Genomic DNA, 12,744 nt, shown 5'->3' with positions numbered 1-12,744 from the left:
ATTTTCACATTGTCATTAAACGATAAAAACTTGATAGTTTGTGATATCATTTTGTCCTAAAAAATAGATTATTCATTGTTGTTATTGCCTGCCTGGTCATTGTTTTTGCTTGAAATGTCAATCCCTAATTACAACCACGAATGCCTCTACCAAATTTTATTGGAATCCAGCATTTGGGACATAATCCTTCAAACCAAAGTTCTAGACCAACAAACCAAACGGATTGACAATGCCATCCCTAATTCTTTTAGCATGGCTAAAAAAATTCCACTGCTGTTTCATATTTTGCCAACATAATAATACGGGGTGACCATGGTTTTGGTTTTCTCTACTTGTTTCTTCATCTTTTGAGTTGAAAACAATGGAAACTGCAGTGGCAGCTATTAATGAACTTCACTGGTGTTAATTTAAGCATGTAGGTGCTCAGCATAGAGACCTGTTATGTTGCAATCATATCTGGACACAGTCTTTTGATTCCTTCGGCAACCTTGTGTAGTTTGTGGAAACAGCAGCATGGTAGCTTACAGTTAACATGTGCATTAACGTATATGTTAATGAGTGAGATCAGCTAATATAAGATGTAAATCACTTGGCACACTGACGTCAGTTACTGTAATGCAAGGAACATCCATAACCATATCCACAATGCATATTTCATAGTACAGGACACTAGAAAGCACATAAATAAAACAGTGTGTCATCAGCATGGATAGATAGAGTGTCCAGAATGGAAGGGAGCTGTCATTCTTAAACATCATAAATCCTATTTAGAGGAAACAATGTGTATAATAATCACTGCTTTGGTGAAATGTATTCTTATTGAGCATACTGAAGGCGTAGCTGTATTTCAATATTATGTGTCATCCGGTAAATCATACATTGACACAGAACAGATATGAGGTGCATATTCATGCCAGGTGCAAACGGAGCCAAGGTTGATATATAACTGAAGATGCAGACAGTGTAGCACACCTCAGCTGATACACAGCTGATTAAACAGATCATATAACTCTGCTCTTACAGGTCAGCAGGTTCACTCAATCCATGAGTCCAGCCTGGTTTAAACATTTCCATCTTAGTTGTCTTTCATGTTGATAATTGTCCACTGCTGCCTGTCTGAAGCTGAATCAACAGATGTAGAAACTGTAAGTGCTCACATACTCCACATAGTTCTTTTCTCACTCACTCCCTCTGTCTGTTTCCTCTTCTGTACTGGAACAGAAGGCCGGAGCTCATCTTAAAACACATACACGCTCCTTCATACTTGTATTAACGAACACATTGTTCCTGGGCCGGTGTCCACGTCCTGGGCTCTGGCATTGATTGATGCGCTAACATGGCAGTCCTGCCAGTGGAAGTGACAGATACATTTCGCAGGCTTGATCCACCGGCTGCCAACAAAACCAAAAAGCCCATGCTGTGTCACCATCGCATCGCCACCCACCGTCTGCCACCTGATTGGCTATTACCCTCACGTCCAGTACCGGGCCACAGGGACCTTATACCGGGTCTGTCATCGACCACATGAAGGTAGACATGACAGCTTCTTGCGACATTCCTCTGTGTGGGTCATATTATTCAAAGGGAGTGCCCTGGCCACTCATGTGTCCAGTATATAGAATGTTTTTTACAGTATGAGTGACAGAGGAGGATCCTCTTGTCTGGAAGGAAAGAATTATTTATTGGACATGGTGCTGTGATGAGAGTAGGAGTTGCATGAGTATGAGTATAGTATGTCTAGTACATGGAAACAGCAAAGATGAAAGAAGAATTCTATATCTAGATTCTGTAAATTATTAAGAACCCCAAACCCTTTGGGTTTGACTTTTTCCATCTTCTTAAAAGCTCAGGGTGCTTCTGTTAAGTATTAAATAACTGCATACTTTAACATTCAGAATATATTGTCAGCAAATGCTACTTTTGTGACCTTGATTCAGCTGTTATAATATGCAAATAGAAGTGAGGAGCTGTTTTAAATGGATTTTAGTTTCAGGCCTCAAGGCACAGAAACCTAGAATACAGACTGTAGAAGGCTGAAATATAATTTTTCTGTCTTGTGTTTGTCGGAGTAAAGGTGCCATCGTTATACACGGAAAATAACATTTTATCCTCTGGCTAAAGTGACACATTTATTTGACTATCCAGCAAAAGCTACTGTTTTTTCAAGCCAAACATAGTTTTGGAATAGAAAAGTACGTCAGGATGATGACTACTCACCTGCCATAGCGCTTGGTTTGGTAGATATACCAATTATATTTTAATTCATTATTTGCCTGCTGTTGAGGGTTAATTCATTTTCTGTTGAAAACCTCCATACATAAAGATCTGTTAAGGAGACAGTGGGGAGTTATACTCTCCTGAATACATCTGTATAATGTCTTTTGTTGCATCAGAGGAGTTTTGTCCTATAGCGTCTGAGAAAATACCCCTCAGTGGCTTGGGCTTGGAGACTATACATTTGGAGCAGAAAGCCTATTTTGCAAAGACAGCAGTTGTAAAAATATTAAAGTATAGAGGGCATGGAGTCTGGCAGACACAGGATTTAACAGGCAGGAAGGGACTAATGAAAAGACACTAGTGATTACATTATGGTAAGTGTATGTCGCAGGATTTTTAAAGCTTGATCCATATTATGGACTTTTAGATTAAAATACTAAAAGTCAATAATATGAGTCATTCTCAGTATCTGCTACTTTAATTGACCAATCAGTCAACTGCATACATTAATCCAAGACCTTAACCTGGCCCTTACTTGTGTCTTTAGAACCCAACCCAGTGGAACCTAAATGCAAAATTTGAGATCCAAATCTGTGCAAATCGACGCAACACATTGACTTCATTCAGGGCTCAACAATAAGTAAAATGCCATGTTAGGCTAGTAAATCTGGTAACTGGTAAAAAGAATTAAACATGAGTGATTAAAGTAAATCAAATCAAATCAATTTTATTTGTAAAGCCCAAAGTCACAAAATACATTTGCCTCAGAGGGCTTTACAATCTGTACAGGGAGTGACACCCTCTGTCCTTAGACCCTCGGTTCGAGTGAGGAAAAACTTGCCCACAAAAACCCTTTAACAGGGAAAAAATGTGGAAGAAACCTCAGGAAGAGCCACAGAGGAGGGATCCCTCTCCCAGGACGGACAGTAGCTCAGGAGGGAGATGCAGAGAGATGCACATGTGCAGGACTGATTGGCCATCATGAGAAAATGATGGTGGGTTAAAATAAAGTTTTTAAGTTGAAGTGCAAGCAAGCTTTTTCCATTATCCTGGAAACTGGAGTATATTTGGGTGCTGTCTGAGGGTGTGAGCTAAAAAAGCTTTACAGACGCTTCACGCAACAAAACTACCCAGACCGAACCTGACACCCAACGCTGTGTCAGGATCTGTCCTGTTTTGGGAGAGGAAGCAGAAGTCTACACATGAGCACCCCAACTTGAATTCATCGAACTACCCCTTTAAAGGATCCATTGATTCATGGAGAACTAATTAAAGAATGAAGATGCACTGCATCAGGATGGAGGGTGGTGTTGACATGACGCTCCAGGCCTGCAAATGAACAACAGACACAGAATAAAACACGAACATGCTTATCTCTCGCAGAATTGATGAGTGTTGACGCTGTGAGTAAGCTGCGTTTTAAATGAGGCTGTGTTTGATAAGCCACAGGCAGCGGTCAATAGGTGATTATCACAGGATGCAAATGAGTCCTGAATAACCCATGCATGCTTTTTTATTGTTTAGACTCAACATGTGCCCTTTCCCTGAAGCTTTTTCAAACACACACACACACATACATTTTCATCACACTTTTACATGCCCACGGACCCGCAGTACACTTTTATCCATGCATCAGTAATTCGGAGTGTTTCATCCTGTTCTCCACGCTTTGTTAGACCCAATGTTTGAGCAGCGGCTGGTTTATACACACAGTCTAGTACTTCTGCCCAGATAAGCCCTAAAGGCAGCAGCAACACAGCAACATCATCGACCTCCCGGCACCCTGCGTGCTCATGCCCTCCTCTTCCTATAGCCCGTTGTTTGCAGAGCCTCATTACTGTAATTAAAGAGCTGGCAAGAACATCCTAGCTTCTATTCACAAGGCCTGAAAGTCACCTCTTGACTTCTACTGTTGTATTGTGATGTGAGGACCAGAGGGAGAGCCCGGAGGAATCAAGGGACTGGTTTGATCCAGAGGCTCCTTGTTCATGAGTTGAGCTGAAAAAAAAAAAAGACTGATAAGTTTAGAGAGAGTTCAGAGGAGGAAGTTGTTTGCCAGGAGCAAAGAATGTCACAGAATAATCCTCATTCTTCACTGTCAATTCGTTTCCTGATAAAAACAAAAGATCTTGTTAGTAAAACCTCAGCATGACACCCTCGGCAGCTCTTGACATGCATATCCTATTTTGTTCGTTAAAAAATGAAAAGATTCTGTTTTACTTGTATTTCCAGTATGAATTCATTTTCAGTTCAAGGTTTGTCTTGATGTTAGAAATTCAGTTCTTTGATCACTTGGAGTCATGCTGTGCTGCAGTATTTCCAGATAGCCCGAAGACATGTGGGCAACCATACCCTCAACACAGCCGTGGTTTGTCAGTGATTTGCGTCTGAGCTGTGTTAAGTGATGCTTTTGATGATCTAGCTGCGAAAAGGTGGAAAAATAGTTTCCTTTAGAATATTAGTTCTGTTGTGAAAATTAATTAGCCTTAGTGTGGTAGTGCAGATCCAAAAATGATTTTTTTTTACAGTCGAGAGTTAAAAAACAAGAATTGGTAGTAATTACATTTCTTTACATTTTTATGCAACAAACAATTCTACATCCATGCTCATGCACGGACAGGCTTCTTTACAGAAACGCCTCTGAAGTGCCACACATGGTTCAACCAATTCTTTTTAAAAGTCCTATCAACCGCAATGTAGAGACTACATTAGGCCTACTTGTGGAGAAAAGTAGATATTATAGGCAATACGGTAGAAGATACCTTAGCAACAAACATATATGCACTGTTTCATGTGGGTTTGAAATAAGATTAGATCGAGTTTATTGATCCCACACCGGGGAAATTCACCTGTTAGAGCAACTCACAATATACAAGATGGATTAGACAAATATTCAGAAATAAATAGATAAATAGGGTGGCTCAGCTGTCCACACTTAACTTCGTCATTCAAATGGTAGTAAGTCAGTCAGTGAGACCAAGTCACAAGTAATGTGGTGTGCTCCATGATGGGCAGTAATAGAGTTTGGTTGAAATAATGCTACACCCATGCACCCAACATTTTTTTTGTAGCTGAGAACAAAATGATTAACAGCATTATTTTATTTTAGAACAAATGATCTTCTTGAACAATCAATGACAATCTATCTGTAACGCACACATACAGTAGTTGACTGTGTAATGAATCTGTTTGCCCTGATCAACACCACTGAATCACTGAGGGTGTGTCGGTGTTGTACACATGGTCAGGTGTGGTTCTGAACATATGCACAGTCTCATGCACAAGAACAAAGAATTAGTTTCGTGGAAATGAGCTTTCAGTGGGCACAACACTGTGCATACGCATGGTTGATAAATGAGGCCCCGTGTCTAATGAGATCAGGTTCTACTTCCTGTAATTTCATACAAATTGGTGTACACAAAAACAAGCAAACTCACTCGGGTAAACGAAACAGCAGGTAAACAGAGTCCAGACGGGATCCCTGTCCTCTTTTCTCGACATCAGCTTTCATTTTTTCTGCATGTACTCTCTCTTTGGGTCACATGACTCGTTTATGCAGAGACACATTTCCATTTCAGGGGCGTCTAGTCATCTCTGTCTGGAACCGCTGACGTGCAGCTAGTTACCATCCACTCGTAGCAAATAAGAAGAGACGCAGGTGTACTCTGGCCCTCGACTCAGAAAGCCCATTAGTTCATAGTACACAGATTACAAAGCTGGCTGGGTCGGAGCTGAACCTGGACAGGAGAGCAGAGGAAGCAGACCTAATCTGCCTGCTAACAGATGGCTCCCTGATCACACACAGCCACCCGCCTGCCAGCCATGTTGGACTGGAGTGGCTGCCCACAGCGAGGTTGGAGAGGGCGCGCAGGCGGAGGAGGAGATGATTGTTATTGAATATGAAATGTCGATCACTTGGAATGAGCAAGCTATTCAGGTCAGGAGAGGATTGATTCTCTTATCTGGAAGATAAAAAAAAAGGTCCTTATCATGATTTCCAACGTCACTGGGTGAAATGTTGTCCTCTTACGTGGCTCTCATCCAGTCCACGTGTTGTTTGATGTCTTCATTTATTCAACCATCAAAATAACAAACAGTCAAAAACACATTTTGAAATATTTTCTGCCCGTCTACCTTCAGTCTGATTCCTCTTTAATTGCCATCACTCCTCTTAATGAAGAACCTTTGCTATTTATAATGCATCAAACTAAACTAAACTAAAATACAATACAAAATGACAAAAAAAATTATCATTTTGTCTGGTATTACTCCTTTACTCGTCATACAGTACATCATTTATTTGGGGTAAAAATAACAGTAAACAAAAACTTTTGTTTTCCTCCCCATATGGGAAAAATGCTATTTAATCATTTTTATTATATTTTTTGATTAAAGGTACCATGTGGAGTATTTAAACACCAGAAATGCTACAGGGTGACGTTTTTATTATTAAGTGTTTTATTTGTATATGGTGGTGTCTGAGGATGCACCTGAGATGTGGTCTCTGGTCTCATACCACAAACCTTGACGTGATACATGTGTGTGTATTCCTGCCAGTGACCTCACACTGATCCACCCGTCCACAGTCGGTGGTGGTAATGCACCAAGAAAACACAGCAATGCGGCAACACAGACGAGGAAGACTGTGAGCCGACGTGAATGTGAATAATGCAACAGTTATTCATTTGTTACAGTCTACACAGTGCGTTTGGTGAGAAAAACTGTATGTAGACAACCTTTAAAGTTTCATTCTTTAAAACTTACTGAGTGCATATTTTCATTCTCACCAAACAGTCCTAAAACTATAAAACCATAAACTAACCTTTAATGTAAAAAAAGTTTTTGCAGTAATCTCATCCCTTGTTTGTTTCAACCCTGAACGTGTGCACACCTCTCCATTCATTTTGGCTTCCTCCCTTCTGAAACAACTTTTGGATATAAAGATATAAAGAGCAGCAACATTTCTAATTTGCTATTTTAGAAAATTGGATTTGTCTTGTTTTGTTTCCATTTCTTCCACACACACTCCACATAATCTGGATCTGAAAGGAAACAGTATAAAGTGTACAATGAAAATATTATTTGTATTTGGTTTCCAGCATAGTTTTTAGTATAACTTTAACAATTTACAGTCCCAAAAATGTAACATAAATTATCAAATATTTATTTTGTTAATCTGTTATACAATTTTCAATACACTATTATGGATTTTGACAAAAAAAAGCGTTTTTTCCCTGGTCATCGATATTTTTTAAATCAAACATTCAAAGGATTGTAAAATGAAACTCATCACCTTTACATGATAAATGAGAATGAAGTTGACAATGTGGCAAAGGATCAGGATATGGGGCAGTTTAAGGATTAAACTCTCTTTGTGCACACGCATCTCCTCTCAGGATCGCGGTGTATGAAACCAGTCAGTGTGCCTCGGCCTGCAGCTGACTCCAGCTGCTGTCACTGACTCACAGCTAAGCTCAGCAGCATCCTAACAGCTCAGCACATTACGCTATGAGGGCAATCACTTAAAGTAGCTGCTGTTTAGGGATGTGGCAAGGGATGTGTGTTGCTGTTGGAGGCAGAGAGTCATTTTTGTCAGGGTGTATGAGCCTCCACAGGAATTAGAATACTCTTTTTTTTTTTTTTTCGGGGCGCAGGACAGTTATGTTAAACAGGTGTCCTACCAGCAAACTCACACTTTAATTTTCACACAACTTCCTGCACTGGATTGCTTCTTTTGAATCATGACACAGTGTTTGTCTTGTAAACAGCGCTGTAGTGTGGCATTTGATAACCTTTTCACGCTGTGATGAGAGATTCAGAGAGATTTTCTTCATGACTCTCATCTCACACCGTGTGTTTTATACATATGCTGGTAAATGAGTATTCTGTACAATTGCAGCTATTGCACGGACTGAAATAACTTGAAAACAGTGTTTTTCAAGAGCCTTGGATGTCATTCAGGAGTTTCTGTGTTTTCACTGCTGTCACTTTCTCTCCAGCTGGGTTTCATATTCAAATCTTTCCCTTTGAGACACAGTGATACTGCGAAAGAAACAAACCACACACGAGCAGATGATCCTCACTGTCACTCATCCCCGTGTCCTTCAATAGAACCTTTGCTCCTCTCCCTCCTTTATATCCTGGCTGTCTTCGCCTCATTTGTTCACCATATCTCCTCAAATCTGCAAAAATCCTCCTTGTTTTCCTCCCATCTGTCAACACCAAGAGTGTCTATCTCACTGTGTACCCACATGAAAAATAGAAATAAAGAATTCAGGGGCTGTCTACAAATATTAAAAGTTTGGTGCACCACTCCCAGCACAGGATACATGAAAGGTGTTGGATGGAACTTTTGCCTTGTAAAAACACGTTTCATTTAAAGCAACAGCCCCAAGCCAGAGATGATTTCAATCAATGCCACCATATGCAAAAATCCAACAAAACACTGTAAACAAAACTTCCTATCAAATATACACATTTTTCTGGGAATAAACATATGTAGAAGACATAATTTACAAACATTTTAAATATACTTTCTTCATATACACATTTTGAATAAATATCACCATGTACTGTGTTGAAAGTGCATTATTTCAACACTCAGTATACAATGAAGTACTGCAGTTTGCAGTTTTATATACCATAACCTATCTTTTTATCCATTTCTGAACCCGCTGACGGTGATTTAGCCTCTGGGGACAAAAGTCAATGTTTTTGGGGATAGATATCCAGAAAATGGATAGCCAGGCCAAGACTTTCTCTTCCATGCACCGGTCAGCCTTTACCCTCCAGTAAGCCACAAACAGATATCTGCATATGAAGCTAAGGTATAAAAGCTAATGGAAAACTCAATAGTTGTCAATAGCTGATGGATTTTCAGATTATATTGCATTCGCCTATTTTGCTCTTGACATCGACTGTTTACTTGCATACAACTAGAGCCTGCTCAAATGTGATTGGTCAATGCTGCTCAGACTAAAAGCAGAAAGCAGAACATGTCCGATACTCCTTCAAGTGTTCATGCAGATATCTGTTTACAGAGATTACTTTTTACAAACCAGATAAAAAAACAGAATATTTTATCAATATACTACATATTCAGACAGCTAGACACCCTGCATTCTCTCCAGAGGAGTCTGGCTGCTTAAAAGTCTCCATCTTTTCCTCTCTCTTCCTCCCTCTCTCTGTCTCTCTCTAATGTATGTCTGTCTGTCTGTTTTCCTCTCTCCTTCATCTCGGCGTCCTTCCCTCGTTCCCCTCTGCTCATGAGTGGCTGTCAGCCCAGCAGACGAGCTGGGCCGGAGCTCCAACAGGGACTACCCCGGCCTCTCCAATTACGCAGAAAACCCCTGATCAGAAAAATGATCCTCATTATTGACGCCTGACTCACCGGAATCCTGCTGGGAGGGCAGCCTGCAAGGATGGATGGATGGATGGATGGATGGATGGATGGATGGATGGATGGATGGATGGATGGATGGATGGATGGATGGATAGATAGATAGATAGATAGATAGATAGATAGATAGATAGATAGATAGATAGATAGATAGATAGATAGATAGATAGATAGATAGATAGATAGATATGAATGGAGAAAAGCAGTGAAAATAAGAGCAAATTCTGAGCAGCAAACAGCAGAGGGACATAGCCAGATTTAGCAGAGGGAGTGTGTGGGCGGCAGGAAGTGTGTGTGTATGTGTGTGTGTGTGTGTGCATGTTGTCAGAAACTTGAGGGAACACTGTCCAGAGCTGACAGAATCAGGGATGTACTGCATGAAAGGCGAAAAAAGCAGGACTTTTACTGGGGCGTTAATTCAGAGCAAACTGTAGGTGGACTGACATTCTCACAGGCTGCTAACAAATCTCCATGCTTCCGTTTGACTCAGGACTCTCGGGTCTTTTCCAAATGTATTTTTAACCTTTGTTCATCTAAGGGAGGATGTTGCTAAGCACACTTGATGTTTTCTGCAGTGGCCTGCTTATTATTAATGCAGTAGCACACATTGGAGGGACAGAGGGTGTTGAATGGTTTTGCAGATTGTAAAGCCCACACCCCCCAAGGCAAACCGTGATTTGTGATTTTGGCCATAAACATAATGTGACTTGACCTCACATTGATAAACAGTGTGTCACTCTTGCTTGATTGACAGTTACCACCTTCCACCAGCATAAACTTTCTTGTGCCACCGGTGACCGTGATACGCTGGTGGTCTGTGCCACGTAAACGACTTGTCACTGCTGTCAGTGGCTCTTGTTTTGCTGATTCTTAGTTGTATGTCGCAACATAATAACATTGCACTTGAAGTTAGGCATATTATCACTGATATGAAGACTACTGTCCTAGTAAAGCTAGCGATGGTAGCCATATGCCTAACAATGTGGATAGACTCTTATTATAAAATGGGAGCTGCACCAATTTTACATATCAGTGTTCACAGGCCTCAGGGACTGCTGCATATGGGAATAAATTTAATAATTAATAATACATTCATCATTTGTAGGTAGGCTTTTTGGCTCCAGATGGAGTGCTCCAAGCAAACATGCTCAAATCTCTGACCGAAGTGTCGATGGTGGAGTCGCATTGTGCAATATTTCGTCACCAGGTTTTGACAAGAAAGAAGAATGCGTAAAATAAAAAAAGATGATTTCTCTGGTTCTGCCGCATCAGTTTTGATACTTTTCTAACATTTTGTGTCCGTGTGCGATGCTAGGTCAGTATCATTATACACTGGTGGTGAAAACACAACTGGAATGATGTTTTTTATGTGGCGCACAGTGGTGACATACCACCAGGCAGCTGCAGCACATGCCAGTAAAGAATCATGACAAGCCAGAGGACTGACATACCGCTAAGAATTGGCATATGACACTTGCATACCATCAATATGTCAGTGGACAGTGGTGACTGCCAGGGAAATAGTGCTGCTTTTCACACAGCAGTGACATACTGTCAATACAATCCTGTGTGAGGTGGCGTATGACAGTGGAACATGACTAAAGTGCCATAAGTCTGTAAAATGGCATCGACGCACACCCCGAGAGCGAGATTGGCGCTCCATCAGCCGTGTTTCAAGTCTCTTAGCTCCACTCCTTTATTGGTAGCAGCCTAATTTTCTCCAAAACCTCCCAGTGGCAGAACAAAAAAAAAAAAACATTCTCTTGACAAATGATTATACTGAATCACTTGTGAGCCAGACGCCATGTTGTTTACAAGGAACCCACTGCACTGCTCTTCATCTGCTACAATGAATGACCCTGTTTTGACAGACCTTCATTAAGCTGTTTAAATAATATAAAACACAGAGAGGCTAACTAGCCTGTGATGTGTAGTAGGCTATTATTTCTACCATTTATTATTGTTATTTGGATTTTCATTAAACCGTTGAAAGTGTTGTTGATCAGATGAATAAAGACGCTGAATTGTGCACTTACGCCTCTATAAGTGTGTTGTAACAGGCCAGTACTAGGCAGTTTGATGGGCTGTAAATTGAGAGGCACTTGGATTGGTACTCAGATCGACCAGTGTATTCAATAAACTACACAGAATTCATACCTCTGAACGTGTCATGCTGCCACTTGTAGTAAAAGAGGTTTTCAGGTCCAACAGTAACATAATCCACACAGTATATTTCTACTACGTGCTGTGTTTGACCTCGTCCTTGTCTCCTCTGTCAGGTATGCGTATCCTGGTGACCCTGCTGCTGGACACCCTGCCCATGCTGGGTAACGTGCTGCTGCTCTGCTTCTTCGTCTTCTTCATATTCGGCATCGTAGGCGTCCAGCTGTGGGTCGGCCGGCTCAGAAACCGCTGTTTTGTGGAGGACGTCATCAACTTGTGAGTTCTCCTTGCGTCTGTGTGTGGATTCGATTTCAGTCCACGTGTTTGTTGTCAGCGCTGATACATCTTCTTAAATATCAAATTCAAGGACTGTCTTCCACCAATTTCCTCAGATTTAAGGAGAGAGGCACTTCCCTTACAACACAGCACAGCAAATCAATATATTGTGCAAGTTGAGCAATAGAGACAAGAGACTTGTTTATGAGTTTACATTTTCAGGTACAGCTAGAGGTTCGCTCAACAGTAGTTTTTTCACTGCTTAACCGGCATCATTCGACTTCAGTCGCACTTTCCTGAGGCAGGTGGCGTATGAAAGACCCAATACATGCACAGAGCAAAGCGTAGCCTATTTACTCATAATAAGTAAGAAAACAACAACAAAGAAAATAAAAAGTATTCTTGCACCAAATATAATCTTACATAAATTCACACACCTTCAATGACCCATGTTTATTTCTGCCTATTTTTTAAAACCTTCAAGGTTTATTTTTCCCTCATACTAAATAAACTTTCAAGGACTTCAAGCACCCATAGACTGTGGGGGAAAGTAACTCAGTTACTGTGCTTAATTGCATTTCTGAGGTACGGAGTAGTATTTCCATGTTATGTTACTTCTACATTTATAAAATACATTTATTTGAAAGCTCTGGCTGCTGGTTCCCATTCAGATTAAAACTTTCACATTA

At 40.6% G+C, this 12,744-nt stretch overlaps 1 protein-coding gene across 12 annotated transcripts in view; it reads left to right on the top strand.

Moving 5' to 3' along the window:
• cacna1g (calcium channel, voltage-dependent, T type, alpha 1G subunit) overlaps positions 1 to 12,744 on the top strand; it is a 232,489-nt gene that overhangs the window by 117,456 nt on the left and 102,289 nt on the right. For all 12 annotated transcript variants that reach the window (XM_019255526.2, XM_027289253.1, XM_019255537.2 and 9 more), the window contains one exon: positions 11,896 to 12,055. In XM_019255526.2, coding sequence (XP_019111071.2) covers positions 11,896 to 12,055 — 160 coding nt within the window. The remainder of the gene's footprint in view (positions 1 to 11,895; positions 12,056 to 12,744) is intronic.

This window comes from Larimichthys crocea, chromosome XVI (assembly GCF_000972845.2).
Source record: "Larimichthys crocea isolate SSNF chromosome XVI, L_crocea_2.0, whole genome shotgun sequence".
Lineage (NCBI taxonomy): Eukaryota > Metazoa > Chordata > Actinopteri > Sciaenidae > Larimichthys > Larimichthys crocea.
Note: the sequence above shows the minus strand (reverse complement) of the source record. Positions and strands in the feature narration are given on the sequence as shown.